At 43.0% G+C, this 26,352-nt stretch overlaps 1 protein-coding gene across 1 annotated transcript; it reads left to right on the top strand.

Annotated features, from left to right (window-relative positions):
* The first annotated feature begins 3,643 nt into the window (after positions 1 to 3,643).
* tdrd7b (tudor domain containing 7 b) lies at positions 3,644 to 26,106 on the top strand. The gene is made up of 21 exons (XM_071532960.1): positions 3,644 to 3,722; positions 6,118 to 6,324; positions 7,703 to 7,847; positions 12,548 to 12,755; positions 15,775 to 15,857; positions 17,237 to 17,445; positions 17,585 to 17,675; positions 17,748 to 17,941; positions 18,163 to 18,464; positions 18,558 to 18,750; positions 18,906 to 19,017; positions 19,791 to 19,993; positions 20,126 to 20,260; positions 21,666 to 21,749; positions 22,491 to 22,625; positions 22,894 to 23,004; positions 23,269 to 23,417; positions 23,965 to 24,224; positions 24,581 to 24,764; positions 25,328 to 25,488; positions 25,886 to 26,106. The coding sequence occupies exons 2-21, from the start codon at positions 6,118 to 6,120 to the stop codon at positions 26,104 to 26,106; spliced, it is 3,387 nt and encodes a 1,128-aa protein (XP_071389061.1). The 5' UTR covers positions 3,644 to 3,722.
* The last annotated feature ends 246 nt before the right edge of the window (positions 26,107 to 26,352 follow it).

The following is a 26,352-nucleotide window of genomic DNA, read 5'->3' as shown; positions in this document are numbered from 1 at the left end:
AGCCAAATGGCATTTTACGTCAATACTTAAGTAAAAACAGAATAGTTAGCTAGTTAAATGTAGTAACAAGATCATGACTTCTTCCCTAGATTTAATTTTAACTGTGACTTGCTAGTAGGTATGCTACATGACACCTGTCATTGAGCTAAAACGTCAATCCACAAAAACACTCAATAATATGAATATTTCAGTGAGAAGTATCTAGTAGTGTAATAGCTAAATCATCTATTCCACTCATTGTTAAATCATATACTCATATTTTTAGAAGTTATCTAACGTAAACCTTAAGTAACATGGCCTCAGACAATCAAAACAATACCAGCTGACTAACATTGGCTAATGTTGCAACTTGATAGCTAGCTAGCTAATAACTACATTAACGTTAACTCTGTTTCAGTTACAGTTGCATTCTTTCAACAAACCATATTCAAGTTAGTGATATGACCATAGCAACTAGAACATAATTCAGATTTTATTGAACGTTATATCAGGACAACACAGCGTTAGCTAATTGTAGCTAACTAGGTTTACGACGTTAGCAAGCAAGCTAAAGTCAATAAAGATATGGTGACAGGTAGCTAACGTTAAATAGCGGACTTTTGTCACTTACCTGGCACGCACGAAGATAAGTTTCTTAAAATGTGGCTGCTATTGGTGTCAGAGTGCACTAACAATATCCTGGATGATAAATCGTTTAGCTTCCTAGCTGACTGGTGCAGTTTAGGGTCAGCAGAGAGGAAGAAAAGATGTGCGAGAAATCCTACGGTCACTTCCGTTTCTGCTACAGCCACTTCCGGTGAGACATAAACTTGGACCGACATGAAATACACATTGATAAATAATTTCTCATAAACATCCACTCGCACAGAACAGTCAAACAGAAGTTATAGAACAATTAACTGAACCAGAACATTTGTTTTTACTAAATAAGCTAAGAAAATATATAATGTACAATAATGTCCATTGCAATTCAGCATTGTAAAAAACTAAACTTTCTTTAGCAGCCCACATACTAATTACAACCCTGCTGTAACAGTCCTGGAAATACTCCGATAATACTTTGCACGCATATTGAAGACTGGCTCCGATTCTATAAACAAAACAATCTAGGATAGCTGCATGTTTGAAAATAATTTTGAACACTGTCATTTAAACTACATCATACTGATCATTTTTAATGAGACAAATACAATTTCAACTATTGCCTATAAAAAAAATAGGCTGATTGGCTTGCAATCTAATCTCCAATCTGGAAACTCAAGCTGGCTTGATGCAGATAAGAAGATCCAAAGGGATTGTGCTGTGAAATGGTTAAATAACCCAAAACCTATAGTGTACTATTCATGATGACATCTACTTTCAGAAAATATTCATATTAAACATAAATTTTGCTTTTAAGATCGTGTAATTTCATCCAAGGTTCATTAAAGGGACCTCTACTTGACTTCTAATGAAATGGGAGTTATACAAATGTAAGATTAATTTCTATTGCATTCATCCATGCTGCACATTCACTTCTTTCTTACACTATGTCCTCATCATATATCAGTGTGTCCACCCAGTGATGGAACATATTCATTATGTATACAATGAGTACAACTGTAGAGCGAGCTTGCATTCCTAGATCACAAACATTACAAACCACATGCATACAACGGTCAGAGCCATAGCACCCACTCTCCGTATTGCACACACACACACACACACACACACACACACACACACACACACACACACACACGTTTTCATGGAAGTTCCTCCTTGTTCTCATTCAGAGTCTAAGGTTGGGTGGGGTCGTTTTTATTTATTCTTCCATCATGTGAGCTTTGTGAGGCCCTTTGAGACTGTAATTGGGCTATACAAATAAATTTGACTAGACAATATTCCTGTGACCATGAAATAGTCATGTAAGAGAGGGAAAAGGAAGTAGGGAAAGGGGAAAATAAATAAAATAAGAGCCAAGTAGACAGGCACAAGGGATTTTCAAGAGCTATTGGAGTAGAGTAGAGGGCATATGATTGAGGGGGGAGTGGGAGGATGTTTTTGGTGCTTTTGTCTTCGTAGATTTGTACATTTTTTGTCATTAACATGTTAAATAACTCAAAAGTTGTTCATTTTCAGAGCCATTTGAAAAATGTTTGCTTTTGTTTAGATATTTCAATAATAACATGCATACATGCTTACCAGGGCAGGGTCTCCCTCTCTTCAAACATTAATGAACCATCTGGTGTTGCAGTCTGCAGCCAGGAAGGAGGACAGTGCAGAAATATGTTAGAAATGTGGGCGGGACGGGCCAGAGGTCTGCACAGCTGATGTCATGCTAGACTGCAAGACTGTAACTCATACAGTATAACTGTGCACTCATATTGTGCTATAACTCTCATTTCAAGCAGCCTGTTTGTGCATTAAACTCCCTGCAGTTCATTCATTTTCAACATAATAATAATAATAATAATAATAATAATAATAACATTAATAATAATAATAATAATAATAATAATAATAATAATAATAATAATAATAATAATAATAATAATAATAACAACAATAATAATAATAATAATAATAAAAATGATAATAATAATGATAATAATAGAGTACCTTAAACGGTTGTTGTGCTGAAAAATAACAGCTACGTTACTTAGTTTTAGTGCTGGGCAATAATTTGATATTGTGTTTTTTGGTTATTGTCTTTCAATAGAATCATGATGAAACAATGATATGGACTTACTGAGACATTTCTGTTGTCTAAATGAATGGTAAAATGCAAATGCTAATTAAAATCTCTCACAAAATTAAATCTGAAGCAAATTAGTGAATATTATTTGAAAATTTGAGTTGTATCATACTTTACTTACTTTATAGACTAATAGCTTGTTATATATTACCCTGCAGTTCAATACAATACGTCATCTTGCCTATGTTAGTGATATCACTATATATCGTTATTCAAATAATTTCTCCTGATTATTGTGATATTCATTTTGTCCATTTCATCCAGCCCTATTGTTGTGTTAGTTAGCCTATGTGTTGTCTGAAACTCCATGTGTTAGCCTACTTCCTAGTTGCTCATGTAACTGCTTTATAAAATTACATCATACATTGCCCTATCCGAGTGATGATGGCCAATATTTTTTTTTATTTTTTTTTAGGATGTAACCAAGGCTTATAGTCCATCCAAAGTAATCCTACAATAACTTTTAGAAGATACATAGAAGTATTACAGCAACATTATCCTATAATATAGTGATTAGATAGGAGATAAAGTACAATAATGTTACTGTAACTCACTACTGAGCACCACAGTCTAAGTCCCTGTATGAAGATCACAGGAATATTATAGTGATCCAATAGGAGACACAAAATAGGCCTACCATAAGGTACTATAAGATCACTATAAACTCACACACCCATTATAAGTTCCTATGGGAATATGATAGGACTTTTTGGTCAGGGTTGGACTGGAGATGCCCTCCCATGTGTTGTGGCCCCTGGCTGCGTCTTGACGTGTAATTAGCCAGAGGCCCGTGCACGGCCGACCAATCAGATGGCGGATGAGAGGCTGTGCCTACCGGACCGGCTGGCAGAGACCGGAGACGGAGCCCCGGCCGCAGCTCGGTGGCGGTGACAGTGCTGACACTACTGACAGCGACTGGAAGCGGCAGGAGCGATCGTGGCAAACAACAGGTCTTGAATTCACCATCCCGTCTCTGTTTAGCAAGGTAGAAGTTTTTTTTATTGTTTTTATTCTCACTTATATAGACTTTTACAGTCGCCATTCCCGTCAAAGTTGCGCCGGCCGTTTTATTTAGCCTCTTTCTTTACGTGGTAGCCGATCACTTGATGGGATAAGGCAGCGCTGTGATGGCTCGACCAGTGTCAAGCTAGCCAAGACACAATATAGGACTTCTGGTTACAACTTTCAAAATAAAAGTCTGCTTGATGATCGTGCGTTGTGACGGCTATTTGAAAAATAACGGAGCTTTTATTTTGAAGGCAAAATCTCTGTACTTCTGGCATTCTCGTGTCTAGCTAACTTCAAACCGCACTGTCCCGGTGACAGGAGGACGGAACTCGGTGGTGCGCGCAACAACGTCGCCTGACCGGCAGTGTACCGGCTCCGGGACGCTCCGCTGCTACCATTCGGTCTGCCAGGAAAATTTAAAGTCAGTTTTTTGTTCACATACGAAGAAAAGAGAAGGCAACTTTATCCAAATAGTTTAGTACAGATGGAGGGTGTGGAGTGAAGTGTGACGCATTACGTCACTCCTAGTGCCACAGTCCCGTCTGCTGTCTGCGCTGTAAAAAGTAGCCAACTCAACAAGTTATCTCCTCTGTTACAGGGTCTGAACATCTTATTTTTCTTATAACAAGTAGAAAAAATCGCCAGCGTCGTGAGTTAATTTCACTTGTTTCCAATGCAACTTGTTTCCAACCTGTTTCAAGAATCTTCTTGCCTTAAGTGTCATTTTCTCGATAAATAACTTAGCTATCCTGCCTTAATTCAAGACATTGGCTGTTGCTTCTAGAAAATTCCCGAGACAAGTGAAATTGCTTTGGAGACAAGTGGAACCATCTCACCCCGCTTTAAGAAAAAAAAGACTTGAAGACCGAATGTGAAACTAAATAACTCGATGAGATGGACACTTTTTGCAGTGTGTGCATTCCTGGACACAGCCTCACCACGAGAACTTCAGAGACGATTTCTCAGTTTTAAATCGCCATAATAATTTCAGTCGGCAATTAACGGCTACATATTACAGCTGGCCATTGATTACTGAAAGCGAGGCTGATGCATACAGCGTCAAGGGAAAGTTGGAGCTGAGGTGGTTGAGGGTGTGTCTCCACTTCTGTCCAGATTTAGTTTATCTTATGGGTCATATAGAATCTGTTGAATTCTTAGGATGTACTATAGCAAAAATATTAACGAATTCCTAATAGCTCAGGCTTGTATTTAAACGAATAATGGAAATTCCTCGGTAGGGCGTTAAGCAATGTGAAAACCAGAATGTTTCCATATAGAGTTGGGATGTAACTGTCTGTACAATGGAGTGGGGTGGGGTGGGGTGGGGGGGGGGGTGGGGGAAACAAAACTTTAAAGCACTTTAACAGAAAACTGCCTTTCCCCTAACGGTAAAGGACAAATAGAAGGCTAGTTTAACTATTTTGCAGCTTAAAAAACAGGGAAGAATTTCAGACAAAGATAAATAAGCTTTTCTTTCTCTTGATTAAATGAGGAAAAAACGGATGTGGCACATAGTAAATGTTTTTTTTGTTATAATCATGGACAAAGTGGCTACATTAAAAGAGCAAATACACAGGAATTAAGGAATAGCATGTTTGAATGACTATGGCGTGAGGCCATTACACACTGGCCTCACTTCCAAACAAAAAAGAAAAAAGAAAAAACTATAAAAGTTGCTCTGCCAACATTTCTCGTTGCCCCTGCAGTCATAGCAGCAGTTTCAGCCTAAATGAAATACACAGTTGTTTGCTATCTGGTTGCTTTGGGAATCTGATCAGCAGTCGGAATCAAAACCTGCCTAACAAGTCACCAATTTGTCCCACAGGGGAAATTCAACCCAAGTGCAGACTGTTTCAGTAAACAGAACAGCACGCCTTTATTTTCACACAGATTTGAGTGGGTTGGCATCATCATCAGCAGTCACACTCAGGCCTAACAGACCTGCCGACCAATACACATCAGCAGAGGAAAAACATAAAAGAATGAGATGGTATTTCATTGGTGAATGAAATCAAATTCAAAAGTGATTTGTAAAGTGCTTTAATCAAATCAAAACAAGATTGTCACAAAGTGCAATTGTCGATTGATTGCCCACTATAAATAATTAAGCTTTAAATATGTACTGGTTTGTTCAGGAGAGGTAGAGCCAGTGCACTGCTGCTGATCAATACAGAAAGTTCCTGATCTTTATTTGTTATTTCTCTTGTTCCATTATTTGTTGTGTGCAGCTGGTAAAAACGCTTTAAGCTGTCCCCATCTGTGAATATAGTCATGTATTTCTGTTTTCAGTTTATTCATTTTGTTTTATTGCTTGTTCATTCCCTTGGCCTTTTTATTGAATTGCTTTGTTTTGATTTGTTGTTTTGTTTTAGATGGCTGACGCGGAGCTGGTGAAGAAGATGCTGCGGGCCGTCCTCCAGGCCAACAAGGGTGGAGTGTCCCTGTCCCGTCTGCAGTCGGAGTACAAGGAGCTGACCGGGGAGCAGATACCACACAAACAGATGGGACACAACCACATGGACGCACTGCTGGCCAGCATGCCCTCTGTGGTCCGCATGGAGCGCAACCGCTCCGGAGAGGTGTGTGTGTGTGTGTGTGTGCGTGTGTGTGTGCGTGTGTGTGTGTGTGGATTGGGCTGGGGTGGTTGGATAGATGGATAGATGGATGGATGTTAACACACATTAGGCCATGATCACATAGGATGCTTTTTTCTCCTGCTCAAACGTGAAGTCCAGCTGTGATCATCCCTAGTAACAGAGAGAACAAGAGGTCAAAGGGCACAAGGAGGCGGAGCATTACATCATTAAACAACTTGCAAGCTATCTAAATAGTGATGGACAGGAGAAAGTTAGTGATTGCTCTACTCTGTTCTTGAAGAAGACGATGAGGAGCCCATTCTGAGATGGAGGATGCAGCTAAAGTTAACTGTAAGGATGAAAGTCCGTTGAACAGTGAGGTTCACAGGCGTGGCGGTGCTCCCTATTCATTTGAATTCATAGAAATTTCATAGAGGATTGTGGGAAGGTGAGTGTCAATGAATTCCAAGTGTAGCGGCTAGTGGGCGGAGCCAAATATAGAACTCAAGTCTACTTCGTGCAAATTTCAGGAGTCTGTAACAAGCATTAACAAACTGAACTGCAACTGTCCGTTTGATTGATGCCATGAAACATCCATGTCCAAGTTCTGCCTGTCCTACCAGAGAAATCCTTTCAGATAAACAACTTGCAGGCATTTATGAGCTTAGCAGCATGCAACTGGGAATTTATTTAGGAATTAGCCCTATACCAACAAATTTTCCTACGGCCATTTCCACACTGATGAAGCATACAACATTTCCGAGCGTAGCACTATCAAATGGCATTGTCAGTGCCAGGATAGTCACACTAAGAGGCTGCTTACTTTCCCTTCTTCTTCTCTGTCTGATATTGACATAATGCGCGGCCACAGCTAAAGATTAGACATGTTCAATTTGGAGCACCCAGGGGAGCGTCCCAAAACACCCTGCATCCAAACTGCCAGGTGCATTATTTGGAGGAGACTGGAACCAAACCATTGAAATAACACAATAGCACATTCAAAAAAGTGTCCCATGTGATCTTGACCTCACACATACAAATACACACACACACACACACACACACGCACATGTTTATGCACACACTCACAAAGCTAATTAACTGATCGTAGCAATAATTAACTAGATCTGTCAGTCTCAAGCCTTGAGCATGCCATGACCTCAGGACAAAGTCAACATAATTAGCCACAATTTCAAGTTTCTCTCCCTCCTCTGGTTAAAGCATCTGTTACTATGACAACGCCAAAGACCCACGAGGTGATGCCAAATAATTATCTTATCGCTGGTGGGGTTAATAGACTTGTTGAACCATGTGGCGAGTCTCCTCTCTATCAGTGTCTGTGTCTCACTCTCTCTCCACCCCCCATCCCTCCTCTCTCCAGATGGTGTATTTCGCCTCAGTAGCCAACGAGACGGCCCATGTAGCCAAGGTGGTGGCTCGCCAGCGCAGCTCCAAGAAGACGGGCCGACCCCACCTGGTCAACACCCAGATGAGGGTCAAACCGGCCGCCCCGCTCGTTCTCAACGGTAAGATTCATATTGAGACGTTAGACACACACCTGTTTTTGTCAGGGTTTTCTAGAATACAGCTATGCCATTTGTTTCAGTTATCAAATGTCTTAGCCTAGTTTTTTCTTTATTTCCGTCAACCTTCAATCCTTCAATCCCTTTAGTTTGTTTTTCTCTGCTTGTAAAGCTTGGATCTAGACAGTCAAGCATTTTGGTCAGAAGGAGGCTCATTTTGGCAAAACAACTACATTCCCAGGCAAAGCAAATTATGGAGGGTTTGAAAACGTCACATAAAGCCTTTATACTTTGTATTTCTTGGTATCTGTTAGAGAGACTGCATCCAATAATAGAGGCAGGAACAGAAATGGTAAATTGAAGGTGTTGGATTTGGGTTTACCCTTACAATATTCATGAGGAGACTGTAATCCAATTTTCCATACTGCACATACCACCTCTAATCTTACAGAATGTCCCTTTTATAAACCTCCACTGGAGAACACACAATTAGCTCTATCAAATTACACCGGTGTCGCACTTTTACTGAAGTGCTTGGTGGTGCTGTGGTACTACTAGACGTATTTTGTGTTCTTATTGTGTTTTTATTAAGTCCATGACGTATTGGATTAAGTGCCATTTGACCGATTACAGTGGATACAGTTTAAATACATGGAGTATACACATATATACATGCACATTGCTTTAAAATACATATATAGTGTATGTAGCAGGACATTTTGATTCACAAAGGTCCACCGCAGACAAGGAGGGTGGAATGCTGACTTGCTCAATAATCTGTGCGTATTTTTGATTTTCACAAGCACAAATAAAACCGGAAATTAAAAAGATAGATTCCTGAAAAAGTTTCATTTCAGGTTCCTTGTGTGTGGCGGACCTTTGTGTAGTACAGAGTGCAGGATTAGTGTAGTGCACGCTTATAAATGATTTGTGCCATTCAAATGTGAATGGAGGACGACTTGGTGGTAACACAACTTTGCACTATTAAAAACATGCTTGACTGCATAGCAAAGATAACTGAGCAACATATGCAAGCCTCTTGGATGAATATCTACACTGCCTCCTATTTTCATTTTGCTGCCCTGCCCTTATTGTGTTTTGCTTCCTATTGTTTATTTTTTCTTGTATTTCATTATAAATCATTGTCTAGTATTGTCTCTTGGCATTGACTGTTTTTGCCTGAATGAACTTTTTCTGTCTGTCAAGAGGGAGTGAATTTCCTCTTGCAGCAAGGTCGTCATTGTGAATAAGAAATTATTCTGAAGGGACCTGCCGAGCTAGATAAAAGTGAAGTAAAAAAAATATAAGATAGAAAATAAATAGTCATGTCTCAAACCTAAGGGGCCCGGCAGTAGCCATCTTGTATGGAAAAAATGCTATTGTGTGCACACAACATATAAAAGTGTGCTCCAGCTGCATAAATAGTGTGTAAATAGAAAACATGTGCACCTTTATGCCCTATCCAAAGCCTCGTTCAAATAAATACAGTTTTACTCAACAAAATATCAGGCTCAGTGCAATCAAGTAAATTCAACTAATGACGGTAAGTGAGTGAAATCAGTGCGAAACTTGCTGAAGAAGCTAAATCGCGTAAAAAATAAATACTGGATTCGTGTTAATTTGTTTGCAGAAATCGAAGAAAGTATGCGTGCAAAAAAATGAAAAAGATACACAAACGAACTAAAATGAGGGAATGATATGTACTGTATCACTCAAATGAATCAAAATGAGGTCTATCTCATACCATCCACTAGTGCTACAGTGCAGCAGCAGTGCAACAAGGGAGAAGTAAAAAGTCTATATCGGTAATATGATGATGCAATATTAGCAAGATGCTATCTGTTGGTTTCTGGTGCAGCGGGACGGCTTGTGGATGAATGACTGGCCTATTTTGCCTGTCGCTCTGCGGGGACCTGCAGTTTCTGAAGTGCTAAGAATAAACGGGAACAGTATGAGGCATCACACACACACACACACACACATTCTTCTGATCAACTCTTCATTTCATCTTTAGACAGGCATAGGCACACACATATACCTACATACACACACACATGCACACACACACACACACATCCTCTGAACCTTTCTTCATCTTTTCTCTGTATTTTTGCAAACACCCCCGCAAAAAACTAACACACATGCACATATACAAATACACACACACACACACACACACACACACACACACTCTCATTTTTCATCTGTAGCTCCATTTGCGGTGCATACACCCCCACTAGACTGTGATGCTGCAGAAAGGGGGAATCAGTATTCTCAGAGAGAGATAGAGGAGGTGGGAGGTGGTAGTGCAGGCAGGAGAAGGAGGAGAGAGAGAGAGAGAGAGAGGAGAGGAAGTGAGAGGGTCATAGGAAATGAAAGGGAGGGAGATGGTGAAATGGGAAAGAGTCAGACGAGAGACAGAGGGGGGGGGCTAAGAGGGAAAAAAGAGAAGGAGCAAGAGAGAGGGAGTTACACCGATAGAGAGCGAGAGAGAAGGGGGTAATAGAGTGAGGGAGGCAGGGGAGGGGGGAGAGGGGGAGGGGGAAGGCAGAAGATAGGGAAGGAGGGAGTCAGAGAGAGAGAGAGAGAGAGAGAGAGGGGTGTTGAGATTTCAGACTAATACAGCCTCATAGCAGCCAAGATTCAGCTGCAAGCGAAGAGCAGCTGATTCACAAACCACCACAGCCTCTCTCTCCCTCCCTCTCCCTCTCTCTCTCTCTCTCTCTCTCCCTCTCTCTCTCTCACTCTCTCACTCGCTCTCTCTCTCCTCTCATCCTTCCTTCACTGGCTGGGATATTGATATTCAGGCAGAGACAAACCGGTGACTGTGCTTCCATGCTGGTGAGGTGACGCTGCGTCTGCTCTGTGCTCTGACTGTGTGTGTGTGTGTGTGTGTGTGTGTGTGTTTGTGTGCGTGCATTTGCGTGTGGGTGTGTGTGTGTGTTTGACCTTGCCTATATTTGTGTGTGCATTCACGCTTGTACCTGTCTGTGTTATTTGTCTGTATGTGTCTGCAAGTGTCTGGGTGTCTGTGTCTGTGTGTGTGTGTGTGTGTGTGTGTGTGTGTGTGTGCACCTGCAGAGCTACAAAACAATATTGATTGATTGCTTGTTGCCAATAGCCCATATAAACAGCATATCCACTCAAGTTCGGTGGGCAACGAAGTCTGAATCTATAGGGAGGAGAGAAAGAGAGAGAGAGAGACAGAACAAGAGAGAGAAAGGAAAGAGGTTAAGATAGAAAATGCCTATTGATCAGTTTTGAAGACTTAGGCTGATGAAGCTGCTTGCTGCACTCTGTCACTGGAAAGAAATAACATTCTGCAGAGAGAGGAGAGAGGATGAGAAAGGAGGAGTGCCTGGGAAGAAAGTACTAGATTTTGAAAGAGTGAGGAAAGAAGAAGGGAGAGTAGGAGGAGGAGGTACAGAAAGTGAAGAAGGAGAGAGGGAGTGGAAATGACTAAGGGATACGAACAAGGAGGAATAGTGGTGATGTCACTTTTCAGAAATGTGATGTCATGCTGACCAGTGTGTGTGTGTGTGTGTATGTGTGTGGGTGTGTGTGTACAAGTCCCACTTTTCTTCCTTCTTCCTGGCTACACTACTGCTGCGCTATTGCTCCTCCCCCACAAGGATTTGTTTGGAAAGTCTTGCAGTTCTGATGCAGGGAACAATGCAGAGTGGGAATGCAAAAAGGAAATAAGATTTAGAGAATTAGTGTTAGACTGATGACTATGCATTTTTAAAATCATACAGTAGGTTTTTATAAGGTTTCAAGTCCATGGCTCGTCCAATTTTCATCCTCCAATTCAAGAAAAAACATGAAACTCACCAAGATTTTTTAATCTTTTTTCATCCAGGGAAAGTGGACTGAGCATATATGATTGTTTTCAGCAACATCAAGTCAAGTTTATACTGTATAGCCCTTCATCACAAAAGCAGCAGGACTTTACAAAAAACAAGTCTACCTAGATCTAACTAATCAACAACCAGTCACAAAACAAAATGGTGCAATACAGTGTAAAAACAAAATAAAACACAAAGCATGTTGGAACCAAACCTATCTAGCCTAGGTCAGCCTACTTGGCACCACCGACCTTAGATCCTCAGTGAAGAAAACTCCCAAGAAAAACCTTGTAAGGAAAAAAATAGAAGAGGGATCCCCCACCAGGAGGCTGAGCGTGCAATAGGTACCGGGACAAAACAATAAAATGGACAATAACATGGACAATTCTGAGATAACAAAGCAAGTAAGACAAGGAGAAACATCAACATCCTGATATCCTGTAGCATGAGTGCAGGACAGATGCAGGGCTTGGATGCTCCAGCATTTCGCGGACGATGTCATCTTTAATTTGCGACGTGGCGTCGGTGCTGCTGGCTGGCTGGCTGATTAAAACTATGCTGTTAGTCATCAGATCGACTGTGTCTATAGATACTGAACTCTCTGTGACGCTGCAGCCTCCAGACAGACAGACCGCTCTGTCTCAGCATCAGGTTTAGCTGTGTCAGTGTGTGTGTGTGTGTGTGTGTGTGTGTGTGTGTGTGTGTGATTGTGGCCATTGATTTGCATGTGAACCGCATTTGCTCCTATCTTGCCATGTGTGCTTTATAGACGCATGTTTAACTATTCCATAATTTCATCTCTCTCTCTCTCTTTCTCTCTCTCTCTCCCCCTCTCTCTCTCTCTCTCCCTCTCCACAGCCAAACCTCAGACCTCTCTGAGGCAGCCGGACCACCGCGGGCGAGGCGGTGGGAGAGGAGGGGGCGGCGGCCGCGGGGCGGGACATGGCGACTTCAGACAGGCGAGGGACATGAGGGACGGCCAATCCGAGGGCAAGGGCGGGACGCATCCGAACAAGTCGTCCAATCAGAACACGCCCACCAGGAAAGCGAACGCACCTACAGAGAAGTGAGTGAAGGAGAAGGCTAGGAGCGAGAGGGGTGTAAGCAGAGGGAGACATACGAGTATTTTAATACAAAATTATTCTCTTAAGAGATTTTTTACTTAGCTAACCAGGCAAAAATACAGTAAAAAGTAAATATTTGGACTGTGAGATGAAGTTAGTCTTTTAATTTACCTTGCTGCAGCTTCTTTTCCATGTAAACCCCCTGTACACTGCTGTGTGTGTGTGTGTGTCTGTGTGCGTGTGCGTGTGCGTGTGTGTGTGTGTGTGTGTGTGTGCGTGTGTGTGTGTGTGTGTGTGTGTACCTGCAGCCCCCCTATAAACATCCATTACACTGACAGAAGTCATTAAGCAGTTCCCCAGGGTGCCGAATATTCCAAGAGAGATGTTCCTCTGGCTTAACAACCAAGAACAAGTGAAAGCGAGTGGAGTGAGAGAGAGAGAGAGAGAGAGAGAGAGAAAGAAAAAAGAAAGAAAGAATTGGTTTCATCTCTGACGCTGACTATTTTCATATTGTTGCTCAGGTGTTGCACAGTGGAAGCAGAGGGAGGAGAAGAGGGATTTGGCATGTCCCTCTTGTTTTTTTTTCTTTCTTTTTGTGCTATCTTTTCTTAGTTTTCAGCTCGTTATCTACTTTTTTGCTTCTCTTTACTCTTCCTCTCTGCTCCCTCTCAGTTCCTTATGGATTCTTCCTGTTTTCACCCTCTTTCTTTCTTTCTTTCTTTCTTTCTTTCGGTGCTGTCTCTTTCTATGCCTCCCCCCCACCCCCCACCCCCGTCCCCCCCATCATCCCTCCCGTGTGGTCTGAGCTGAATCAGAATAGGCTGCTGGTGAATGGGAGGCTGGTTGAACTCTGGCTGGTTTCGGAGAGCAAACAGCCTCCCCACTGCTGCTTATTCAGCAATGGGCTGATGATGTGCTCTCTAGTTTATTCTCTCTCTCTCTCTCTCTCTCTCTCTCTCTCTCTCTCTCTCTCTCTCTCTCTACATCTTTTCCCTTCACTCTCTCGCTTCCTCTCTCTCTCCTCTCTCTCTTTGCCCGCACTCTTTCAACTTGGTGGTTCTCGCTCTTTCACTGATCCCTCCTATCGTTTCTCCTTTTTTATCCCCATTGTTCCCCCTTCTCTCTTTCATTCTCTCTGTCAATCCATCTATAGATTGATATTGCTCATACTCATTCAAAATGCCTCATAGTGTCCTGTTGTACTCTCTTTTCTTGAGTATAAAAATCCATTCCGTCTTCCTTTTCTTTCTTTGCTTCCTATCTCTCCTTTGGTCCCCCTTTCTGTTTATAGACCAAATCAATATTTCCACTTCTGAGATCAATAGTCTGTCCAGTAGATTCTGACCTCTACTGTCAGCCACCTTGACCCCCAGTGAGTTAAAGACCTGATTCATTGTTGTTAAAGCAATTCACCTGGCCAGCCGTCTAGAAGCACTGCAAGCTGTCCATCTAGCTAAATGAATCAGGATGAATTCAACTCATTGACTTTAAACTGGTTCTCCCGGTTACATCCACCCGTGGCTCTGTGTGTCTGTCTATGCTATGAAAACAACTGACATCAGTCCTCTGTCTGTGTCACCCTATGGGTGCCCTGTGTACCGGTGGCCCTCCGCAGCACAATGGGGCGTCAGGGTGGGAAGCCTGGTGCGCTGGCAGGGGACGCGAGCCCAGCGCTGGGGGGATGTGAGCCCTCGCTAATCCCCATTCTATTCTCTGGTAGATTAACGCTTCTAAACCGACACAGAGTGAATCAGCACATCTCTCTGTATGCCTCTAGATCTACCACTGGGCAGTATGCAGCCGCGCAAGCTTTATCATCGTTTGTGTATGTGTGTGTGTGTGTCTGTGCCTGCGGGACGCCTGGCATTGCAAGAGGTGAATTCAGCAAAGTAGATGAAATGAGAGAGCCAACATAGAATTACAGTTTAACAAAAACATTTATTAAAAGCAGAGGGGAGGGGAAGGGGAGGAACTGGAGCTAAGCTTCTTCCTGGATGGGGTACCTTTGTAGGGGTTTCAGGCGAACGCTGGCTCCGCCTGGGGGAGAGAAAACATGAGGCGAGGGGCGTGAGACTGGGCTGAGTAACTTTTCAAGTCCATGTTACAAGCCGTGAGCCCAAAAATATCACTCCCATTCAAGCCACAGGTTGCTTTGTCGAGAAATTTGCAATGTCACAAGCAAAATCTAGTGCAGAGGGCAGTCTTCAGTCCAACAGCTTCCAGAAAATCCACAGTTTGCTATTTTATTTATCATCAAAGAGCGCAACCTGAGATCTGAAACCGGGTCCTGGTGGCTATTATAACGTTTTGGCTAAAGACCAAAGGTGAATGTGTCTTTGTTGTCCAGGCCTTTAGGACTTAGACCAGTGAAATCAATGTCATCTTTTAATTCACCTCATAAAATAACTTCCTGAGAATGAGAGAAATTGGAGAAAGGCTGAAGCAAAGCAGTGACTGTACCCATTGATCTGATTTGAGAGCAGGCTCCAAACCAACAGGCATGATAGTGGAGGGGAGGAGAGGATAGGATAGGGGAAGGGTGGAGACAGGGAGAAGATGGCTGCCACCGAATAAAGGAAAACCACCACACACATGAAGCAGCGATCATCTACAAGACAGCAATACCAAAGCTCTACTCCAGCTGTGTTATGTGTGCCAAAACAGCTAAATGCTTTACACAAGGTAGAGATCTTTCTACACATTCTTATTCTTTGGTTGTCCAGGAGCAACTAAGCTGCCGCCACATACAGTGCAGCACAGTGTCCACTCTGATGACCCATTGTTCTAGACCAATGGGGGACGGAGACTATCAGTTTGATTAATGGTTTGTGGTGCTGAGTAAAACCAAACATGGCTTGTCTTGCACAGAGCTCAGGCCTCTGTTATCTGACTAGACTTTGTAATACCACCAGGGTCCTTCTCTCCTCTTCTCTCCTCTTCTCTTCTCTTCTCTTCTCTTCTCTTCTCTTCTCTTCTCTTCTCTTCTCAACACTTCTCCTTGTTCTGTTCTCTTGTGTCCAGGTCAGACAAGAGGATGACCCTCCCGTCACGGTTTCAGAAGGAGGTGCACGCTCACCTTTCCAGAAACTCCCAACAGACTAGCTGTAAGTAGGACAGTCCGCTTTTGTTTTCTAAAAATACAACACTTTGTATGGCTTTTTGTCCTCTAAACAGAAGCAAATGTTACCAGGAACTCAATTACTTTAGACAATTCAATCCCAGGCCACCTATTCTAAACACCAGAAGAAGACATACCAAAAGAAATCTAAATTAACCTTATAGTTAGACATGATAAAAAGATATATTTTAAAAGGTTTCAAGTTGTCAGCTCCCAGGTGTGAGTGTGTGTATCTGTATGAGCCTCCCTCCTCTTTAACTACTCTCACATAGGCCTTTGGTTTAACTAAGCATCTGTTTCTGTCCACGTTGCCTGGTTGAATAACGGTTATATTCTACATAGCCTGGGGCTAAGCATTGGCCTGTAATGAACTGCATAGCTTCGAGACACATGTGTTAAAGGCCCCAGTTATTTCAGACATGTTAAAGCTCCTAGTCATTTCAGTCCTTTATAGACAGAGGCGACTGTTAAAGCCGTGGTGCTGACTGTTTCAAGAGCCTCTGCTTCCTGGATGTAAAGAGACCCCCCTAAGTGAGGAAGGAAGAGGAAGATATATTAATGTGAAGACCTTGTAGAAGACAAGCAAGACCAGAGCATGAAAGCGCAAGATACTGAATAAACCAATGCAAATCTAGGGATTCACAGTTTCTGAATTCTTTTTATCAGGGTAATTTAGCAGAATTTACCCATTTTCTTAGGCTGCTATCCTGTAAGCCTAAAGTATTTTATTCAGTCTTCCTCACATTGCAAGGAACTGGAAAAGCTTAGGCAGTAGACTTAGATACCAGGTTCTTCAGAATAATGAACCCTTAGAATGAACCCTCTAAATGTGAACAACACTCAGGTCCTAAGAGTCTCTGAAAAACACTGGGAAATATCACTCTTTTTCAGCAAATGGAGCTTACGGTCCAAAGTTAAACAACCAAAGGCTGAGAGAAAAATAATTGTATCAGCCTCAGGCAACATGTTTTAAAGGACCACAGTCTGGCCAGTCTTGCAGTTCAGTTTTAGGAAAGGAAAAGTAGCCCCAAGCTCTAATAGTCGATGTCTCTGTCTCTTTTTTCCTCCTCTCTTTATCCACCTTTGAACATAGAGAAGAAGAGAATACACTCCAGTGAAGGGCAGATGCAGGGGCAAAAGCAATAATATCCTCGGTTTGAATATGTGCCTCATTATCACTCCTCCTCTGTTTTTTTATTCAAATCATCCACCTCCCTCAAAACTCAACAAGTGCCTCCATGTGGGGAAAGGCAAGCTGTACAATCCAGCTGTTCCAGGAGCAGGAAGATCAAGGTTGTGAATACAATAATAGCGTCTGTGTCTCTCTCTCTTCCCTCCTCCATTTTTAATATTTCAATCCTCCAGCTCCCTCGAACCTGAACGAGAGCCCCGGCTCGGGGAAAGGGAAGCCCTACAACCCGCAGCAGGTCCAGGGCCGCATCAAGGAGATCCTGGGGAAGTACAGTAACGGGTTCTGGGTGTCTAAGCTGCCTCAGATCTACAGAGAGCTGTACAAACAGGACCTGCCCAGCGAGGCCATCAAAGACCTGGAGACCTGGACGCACATATGCACCGTATGCTAACCTTATGTTATTATGGTTATTTGTTATGGTTTACAATCATAATAAACCTGTGAAATAAGTTCATAGTCTCTATCACAAGAGAAGGAAATCGAATTATTTTATAATCAGTCCCTTGCATTGGTCTTCCTAGGTGGAGAAACCCTGCAGCAGCAACCCGTCAGAGCTGCTCCTCTACCCTGCCAAGGAGCAGACAACCACATCGTCCCCCTCGCCGCTCCCCAACCCGAACTCTACCGCTGCCCCCCTCCGGACTCCCAACACCCCCACAGACAAACCCCTGCAGTCCCCCGCCGCCCATCTGACCCGCACCGGCTCTCACCCGCCTCCTCCTCAGTCTCCCCCATCCTCCTCCTCCTCCCCCAGCCCTCCCTCCTCCCCTACGGCCCTCTGTCCCGACTTGAAGCAGAAGCTGGAGGAGCTGCTGGTGAAGTATTCCAACGGCCTGTGGGCCCACGCTCTGCCCAAGCTCTTCCAGGACACCTACAAAGTCAGTAATATATGTTATGGCATACAACCCAAATTGAAAAGCCAATTTCACGCAAATGGGAGGTTTTAGGGGCTTACACACAGGGTCATACACAGATACAAACCGATAATGCATAATATATCCTAATTATTTATTGTTATTTTAATGTGAAAAAAGTTGCACATTGCAGATTTAAAGTTAGCTTTAGGTTTTATTAATTTTTATTGGTATTATTTTAAAAGGCCAAACTTCCCGGACACGTCCTGGAGAACCTCCAGCTCCTCTCCGACATCTGCACCATCGACTACCCGATGCCCGACAACCCCAAGAGGGCCATCCTGTACAGGAGGAACAGCGCTGGAGGAAGAGAGGACGAGAACTGCAACAGGAGGGACTCCTCAGCCAGCGAGGAGGAGCTGAGGGCGAGGCAGGAGGTGGGGAGGAGGCTCAGTAACCAGGCGGTCCCTCCTCTGCTGATCCCCAGAGAGGAGTACCCCTCTGTGCTGGTGGTGGAGGCCACCAATACCAATGGAGTTATACTCAGGTAGGGGAGAAGAGTGTGTGTGTGAGTGTGTGTGAGTGTGTATGAGTGCTGTCAGACTTGTCAGTGCCTAAGTGTGATTATCTCTCCCCTCAGGTACATCGGTGAAGGTTACTCCCAGGCCCAGGAGTCCATGGAGGATGAAATGAGAGAGTTTTACGGCCTGAACCAAAGCAGTCCAACGCCTCTGGCCTCCCCAGCCTCGGGGCAACTTGCTGCCGTCAGGGCCGAGGAGGAGGAGGAGATCCTAAGGGCTCAAGTCTGTGAGGTCATGGCTGACAAGGTCAAGGTGAGAGGTCAAAGAAGAGGAAATACCCAGGACATTGGTCATGCAAGGCCATGAGAGAATCCAGGATTTTACAATGCTGTTTTCTGCATTAATATGATTGTAATGATGATGAGGATAATGGATATTGATGTTGTGTGTTTGCTTTTGGTTTTTAGGTGTACTATGTGGATCATGGCTTCTCAGAGGTGATCAGCAAAACCAAAGTGTTTGAGCTGCATGAGAAGTTTTTCAAGCTGCCTTTCCAGGCGACCAAGTGTAAATTGGCAGGTGAGTCTGAACTGAATCCACTCAGGGTGATTAGGACAATTCATGGGGGGGTGGGGGGTTTCCAGGAAGTCTGAAAACCTAAAAAAATAAACATATACATATTTCTGTCACTGTCTGTGTGACAGTATGGAAAATTGTATAGATGTGAAGTGTTGTTTTAAATGTGCTGCAAAGGATAGAGAGGATGATCCTTCCCAATGTTTTGAAGGACAAGTTTGGTTGTTACAGTACAGTTAACAGCCATACATTTTCAGACCGTTTACCCTGTGATTTACCAAACCCCTCTTTGGGCCAAAGAGCCAAAGAGTCTGGCAAGAGCTGTGAAGAAGTGGATGTTATTTACGCTCTGGTGCGTTGATGGTTAATCTGAAGAGTTTCAGTGGCTCTCCCATCTTGAGTGTGTGTGTGTGTGTTGAGGGAATGAGATCATTGTTCTTGCCTTCATGTGACATGGTAAACTAGTTCTAACCAGCTTTCTTGCCTTTCTTCTTGCCTTCTTGTTTTTCTCTACTGTGTATTCTTGTCTTAAGGACTAGGATTTCTGGAACATTATTTTCTAAAGGACTGGGATACTGATTAGTCCATGTGCTTTAGTATTGTCATGTATAAGATTACACACGTAAGATACATTACATAAGATGGGACGCAACTTTCATTGCCTGGCTGTGATGCCTGCTCTTGATGATCAAGAATAAATAGCTATTCCTACACAGAGACCATACTTCACAGTTCAGTTGACATGAATGTAACTCTGTATGTGTGTGTGTGTCCAGGCCTGGAGCCATTCTGTCAGGAGCCTGCTGTGCTGAAGAAGTTCGAGACCATGGCCAGTGGAAAGATCCTATTGGCCGAGATCCTGGAGAGAGGCCAAACCCCGCTGGTCGTCCTGTACGACACGTCACAGGATGATGATGTCAACATCAACGCTGCCTGCATGAAAGCCCTGCAAGACAAAACGCTAGCCAGCCCCTTACAGGTACAGCAGATTGTGAGTGTGTAATCTCTGAACAGCCACATGAATACAGCTTTTCTGACTGCACACACACACACACACACACACACACACACACACAGAGCGTGCTAACCCTCTATCGGTGGCCTTCCTCAGGTGAACAGTGCCTATATGAATGTGACTGTGAGGAGCGTCTGTTCAGATGGGACCATCTACTGCCAGCCGCCCTCCAGAGGCCTTGCCAAGCTCACTGAGATACTGGAGAAGACAGAGGCCTACTTCCACTCACAGGTTAACACTACACTTCATTTGATGTCTCAGTGCCCCTCTGCACCTGTAAAAGCATTTGGTTTATTTAGTTTGCGACACAAAGTGGCACAAATGAATGAAACCCCAAAAATCACTTCCAATATGTTAATCGTTAATCGTAATCACATATATGGCCAAGTCTTTTGCTATTCATGGAGTTACTACACTTAACCCTTGTTAGACACTAAGGTACAGTCGTGGAGCCGTGAAGTTGCATAACAATGAGCATAGAAATCGGAATCATTTCTGCTGGTTTATGTTAATTTTCACATCAGAAGAGATGACCAAGCAATCTGAACCCACATTACCCTCTGTGAATGTGTGGGCACTTGTCTCTAGAGAAGATTACTATCAGACAACATTGAGGTATAGTAAAGGCGTTTCACTCATATTAGAGGCTTCTGAGAATGTGTGTTATTGTGTTTGTGTGTGTATGTGTGTGTGTGTGTGTGTGTGTGTGTGTGTGTGTGTGTGTGTGTGTTTGTGTGTGAATTCTAGCGTGTATGGATAGGAACCATATTCACAATCAGTGAACGGAGCAGATTACTACTGACACATTCAGCTCAAAACCCTTTTGTGAATGTGTTCATGCTGTGTGTGTTGTCTCTCTCAAGAGGAGTTGTGGACAGATTGAGATTAGGATGATAATCTGGAGTTAGGACATGGCCAAGCCACTTAATCTGTTAGCAGGACAGCTGAGCTGATGCTGTTTTGTAGGCGTGCTACTGTTGTCCTGTAAAGCTAGTAGTTACAGTTCAGTAACCTCTTGCTGCAGTGTTCAGATTGACACAATATGGAGTCTGGCGGTGTATTATTTTACCAAGCCTGTCCAATTCAACAGTATATGCAATTTTGTATCATTTTTTCTAAATTCCAAGACAGGGCATTTGTAATCATCAAGCGTATTGGGAAGAAACAAGCTGATCATACTAAAACTATTCACACAAACTGAATCATAAGAGACTCTAGTTTCGTTATCCTAGTTACAAGAAGAGCTGAATACAGGCTCAGCATGAAATTGCATGGTGGAGAACAGCAAATAGCAAAAATATTTGAACTTGTGCAGTAGCGCCTTCTGCTGTTGTAGTTGAGTGTGACGTTGACCTTGGCATCATCAGTTTTTACCATCGTATCTTATTGAAAATTAGTAGTATCTGATTTGCTGTGAATGAATGTAGCATTAGGATGGTAGCAGAACTCTTCTGGAATTAAATTATTTACCATTCACAAACCTAGCATGCTATTTCACCAAAATCCTAATCTTTGATGTCATAGCAGTGTTGCTCCTTGGACAACTGACTTTGTGTTTCAGTTTTTACAGCATTGTTTTATAGCAGTGATATTTGACCACCAGTTTCTTGGCTGTCCCACTGACCCTCTGTTCCAGGTAACATCGGAGTTCCTGGTGTCCAGACCCTTCTGTGGGAAAGTTTGTCTGGCTCGTTACAAAGGCAAATGGTCCCGCGTTGAGGTGAGATGACGCTGTTACCTACAGCACAGATTGAGGGAAGATTGTTAGTATGAATTATTAAACACATCCCCATTGGCAGCTACAGATTTCCAAACTGTTTCCCTCTTTTTACTTCTTTTATGGATTATAAAAACTTTCAAAGGGACATTGTAATCTATGATATTTAGTGACCAGTAGGAATTGCAGCAACATCGATAGGACTTTTCTCTTTTCTCTTGTCCAATGGATGGGGAGTACAGGCTGGAAAGTGAGTTTTGAAAGCCAGAAATTTCAGCCCCTGGCAAAGTAATTGTTGAGTCAATGGTATTGATCAACAACCCTATCAAGCCAAATATATTATGATAATTTTGTGTTATAGGGCAATAAAAGTCTTACCCATTGCCCCTTTAAATATAATTTCTAAACATTTTACTATTAGACAATTACAGCAAACACAATTTGTTACAGGCATAACATTTTTACAAGTGCAATAAACAGCCATAAAAAAGAATAGCCTACACCACACAGAGAATACAACAACAGTTATAAAATATATCGCAGGCTAATTGATGGGCTTGTGGGAATCCTCAAATTTATTAGACTCCTCTCTCCTCTCCTTGTGGCTCACCAACCTTGACAAAAGCCGTGTTGGACATTTTGTTCACTGTTGTTGTTGTTGCTGCCCAGGCTTCTGTAGAAGTGTTTGAACTGTAAAAAAAAATATGAAGGGCTGCCTCTCCCTTTCTGTGTTTCTGTCTGTAGATCACCAACCTGCATGGCAGCAGAGTGCTGGACATCCTGTTCATTGACTTGGGTGTCCAGGCTTCTGTAGAGGTGTTTGAGCTGAGAGAGATCCCACCGCCGTTCCTCCGAGATCTTATGGCCATCCCACCACAGGTCAGTGTGTGTGTGTGTGAGAGAGAGAGAGAGAGAGATAGGATAAAGAGAAAGAAGTCGTCCAGGGGAGACTGTTGTGTGATCCACTGTTACATGTGTAATTAAGGCAGCTTCCTCATTTGCATGTGAGCATATCTGTGAAAATGTGAACATACTGTACATTGTCCGTATGTATGTGTATTCGTGTGTGTAATATGAGCAAACATTAATCCATCTGTGAACGTGTGCATGTTCTCCACTAAGCTGACCTCCAGCACCCTGTGTTTAGGCTGTGAAGTGCTGTCTAGCAGACCTGGCGGTTAGTTTGGGCTCCTGGACTCCAGATGCTGTCCAGTGGCTTCGGGAGAGAGTGCTCAACTCCACCGACTGTAGCATGAAGGTATTCAACCGTCTTTCTTCCTTAACCAAGTTTTAATATAACACAAATGTGGTCTTTAACCCCTTTGAGCTCAATCCTGCCTACTGTGATGGGTATGGTGAGGAACCCACATCCAGAGCTTTTTTTTTTTTAGAAGTATTGAAATAATGCCATTTTTGCCATTTTCCCTTCTCTTTATCCTTCTCACTCCTCTTCCTCCTCCACCCTTTCTTCCCTCCTCCCTCCTTACCTCTTTCTCTCTCCACCTGCACCCCCATCTCAAAGGTTGCCAAGTTGGACGAAACTAAGCGCTGCATCCACGTCCACCTCTTCACCGACAAGAACTTCCACGACCCGACCCGCAGCCTCAACCATCAGATGGCCCAGTCTGACCTCTTTAAGCAGCAACCAGACGTCTTCCTGACCAGCCACAGGTTTCTGCTGCTTTAATATTCTGCTATATGTCATAGTGTACCAATCACTTTTATTATTTTTACTGAAATTGGACGTTGATATGGTCCCGCACGCACATGACCTTATTGTTTTTTACTTGAATTGAACATTTATGTGTTCCCTTATACGCTAAGAACGTTTTATGACCGTAGTGCCTATTATCCATACTTTGTATATCTTACTTAGGTTTTCATCTGATGGCAGTGATGTGCTTTTTTACATTTTCCATGCAGGTTATCTTTCACATGAAAAACTTAGCTGCTGCTCTTATACAGATCAAAGACATTAGTGTAACCCACAGAGTAGTTCAACAGTTGTGAATACTATCATTACAAATGAAAATAATGCCAAGAACTTTAACGGAGCAGAGCCTTTGCTGTTGTTTGCTAGCATACACAAATATCTATGTGCATATCTTTGTTCTCAAGAGGACTCAGTAGGTTCAAAACTTCAATAGTTTTTTTCCTGTGTCACTTTGTACAGTGTGTTAATGAGTCAATGTGTGTTAATATTAATTTGATTTCACAGTCCCACCAAGACTTCCACACCCACCTCATCCTTCAAGACATGCAGCACCAGTGATACCTCTAATGGGAGTCCAACCTCGACTTCTACCCCGACCAAGCCTCATCTCAGGAGGGCTCTATCAGGGACGGGGCCCAGAGGAGGAGGAGGAGGAGGGGGAGGAGGAGGAGGAGGAAGCACGACCACCACTAGCCCACCACGGACACCCCCATCCCCCTTGTCCTCCCTCCAGCTGCCCCCTCTGCTAGAGCTCCCCCCAGCAGGTAATGATGATAATGGAAATTTTCTTACTTAATAAAGTGAAAAACTCCAAGGCTGGTAATTATAAGCTTAGGAAGGCTTATATGAAGGGACTAGAAGATTTCCTTGAAAAAAATGAATTGATGAAATGTTATGGGAATTGACTCTTAATATTCTTCCTAGGTAACAGCATGGTCACCTGCTATGTATTGGTGCAATTCAGTCCACTAATTGTTCATCCCATGTCTAAATTTGCACAGTCATGGTTGATTAGAAAAAAATTGAAAAAAAAAACATTAGAAAAATATTAGCTCCAAAAATCAAATTCCTGATAAAGCCTAGAAAATCACAGCCTTAATGAGAGTCTTCTTCCCCTCAGGTAACAACATAGACATATACGTCTCAGTGGCTTGCCATCCGGGCCACTTTGTACTGCAGCCTTGGAGAGACATGTACAAACTGGTGGTGCTGATGGGAGAGATGATTCTCTACTACAACAAGACCGAGGAGAAACCACTCAACATAGAGAAGAACCAGATATATGCTGCCAAGGTGGAGAACAAGTGAGTAAAGTGGTGATTTGATTTGATTTGATTTGATTTTGAAGAGTTATATCTTAAAGCGGTGTATTTCTCACATGTTGTGCGTAAAGGTATATCTTGACATACTGAAATTTGGTTGGGTAGATTTCTTCACCAGACACTTGACATTTGCTAACATTCCATTGAAGTCAATAGGCACAACTGAAAATTTAAGCTTTCAAGGTGTCTCTTTAAGGGCTTGGACAGTCTGATTACTATTTGTGAACATAAACAACAAGCTAGAAAATAAAGGACCAAAACTCTAATATGCTATTCTGATGTACAGCCATTTTCCAACCTAGTTATTATTAGGCACAGCTTGCACAGTAGTTATTCTTCAGATTCGGGATGTCTTCTGTCTTGTCTCTGTCTATGGGACTCACTAGTGGATGTACACCAACAGGCAAAATTGCATAAGAAAAGGAATGACATTTTAAGCTGAAAATCTGTTGTGTTCTGTCTTCATTGTTAGGATTTCTTATAATATGATCAAAAGTAAATAATGTAAAAGTTGACATCTAACTTATCTCCTCCTCCTGTCCCAGCTGGCACCGGGTGTTGGTGAAGGGAGTTCTGACCAATGGGTTGGTGTCGGTCTATGAATTGGACTATGGTAAACATGAGCTGGTCAGCTGCACCCAGCTCAGACCTCTTATCAAGGAGTTCAGACAGCTGCCGTTCCAGGGAATCACTGCTCAGCTGGCTGGTGAGTAAAGAAGAGGCGTGTACGGGCCTGAAGGTCATAGCTGTAACAGAACCGAGCATGATGGCTGCTGCTAATTTAGTGTCCAACATCTACATAACATTAGCCCAGATCCATGCCGGTCTCTCTTTCTCTGTTTGTAAGAGAGAACATCACATCAGACTTCATGCCAAAAAACTGGTAGTTGCCTCGTTTATCAGCTAACATACATCACTCCAAAAACATAACTCAATACTTAGAGCACAAAGCCTACCAGTTCAATGTTAATGTCATGTGGAGATTAAGTTCATGACACATCCATAATGCATGGCATTGCATTGTAACACCTCACATCTGAAGCGTATGTGGCAGTGAGCTTAAGCTTCATGGCTGACTGGTTCTTCTCTCTCTCCCCCAACAGGAGTGAAGCCGAGGCAGTGGTCGGAGGAAGCCTCCATCGTCTTCAGGAACCACGTGGAGAAGAAGCCTCTGGTGGCCCAGCTGGAGGCCGTGCAGGAAGCCACGAACCCGTGGGACCGGAAGTTGACGGTCTTCCTGGTCGACACTTCACAGGAAGAGAGGGACATCTGGGTGCACGACATCATGGCCGAGTTTGCTGATGAGCTGACCAATGAGTTGTAGACAGAAGAAGCGCGTCAACAAGTGTTACTATCCAAGCAGTCGACCTGCCGCTCACGAGGATAGTCAAGATAGAAGAGGCTGACCGACCGACCGACCGACCTACCTACCACTAAAAGAAGGAAGGAATGGAAGAAAGGAAGGAAAGGTTAAAGAAGAATCAAGAAGTATGGAAATGGAGCAGTTGCATAGCGTAATGAGACTGGCAATGAAAGACGGGAGGAGTAGCTGTCTGTCCACTACCGCTAG

This window comes from Centroberyx affinis, unplaced genomic scaffold (genome assembly GCF_046629955.1).
Source record: "Centroberyx affinis isolate AG114_WGS23_722 - 3 ecotype Tasmania unplaced genomic scaffold, CSIRO-AGI_Caff_v1 ptg002296l_1, whole genome shotgun sequence".
Classification (NCBI taxonomy): Eukaryota; Metazoa; Chordata; class Actinopteri; order Beryciformes; family Berycidae; genus Centroberyx; species Centroberyx affinis.
Note: the sequence above shows the minus strand (reverse complement) of the source record. Positions and strands in the feature narration are given on the sequence as shown.

Excerpts from the sequence above, each read along its gene's own strand:
- tdrd7b (XM_071532960.1), top strand. The coding sequence starts at position 6,118 with ATGGCTGACGCGGAGCTGGTGAAGAAGATGCTGCGGGCCGTCCTCCAG. Across the intron at positions 23,005-23,268 it reads CCACCGACTGTAGCATGAAG|GTTGCCAAGTTGGACGAAAC; the intron begins GTATTCAACCGT and ends CCCATCTCAAAG. Across the intron at positions 25,489-25,885 it reads AATCACTGCTCAGCTGGCTG|GAGTGAAGCCGAGGCAGTGG; the intron begins GTGAGTAAAGAA and ends CTCCCCCAACAG.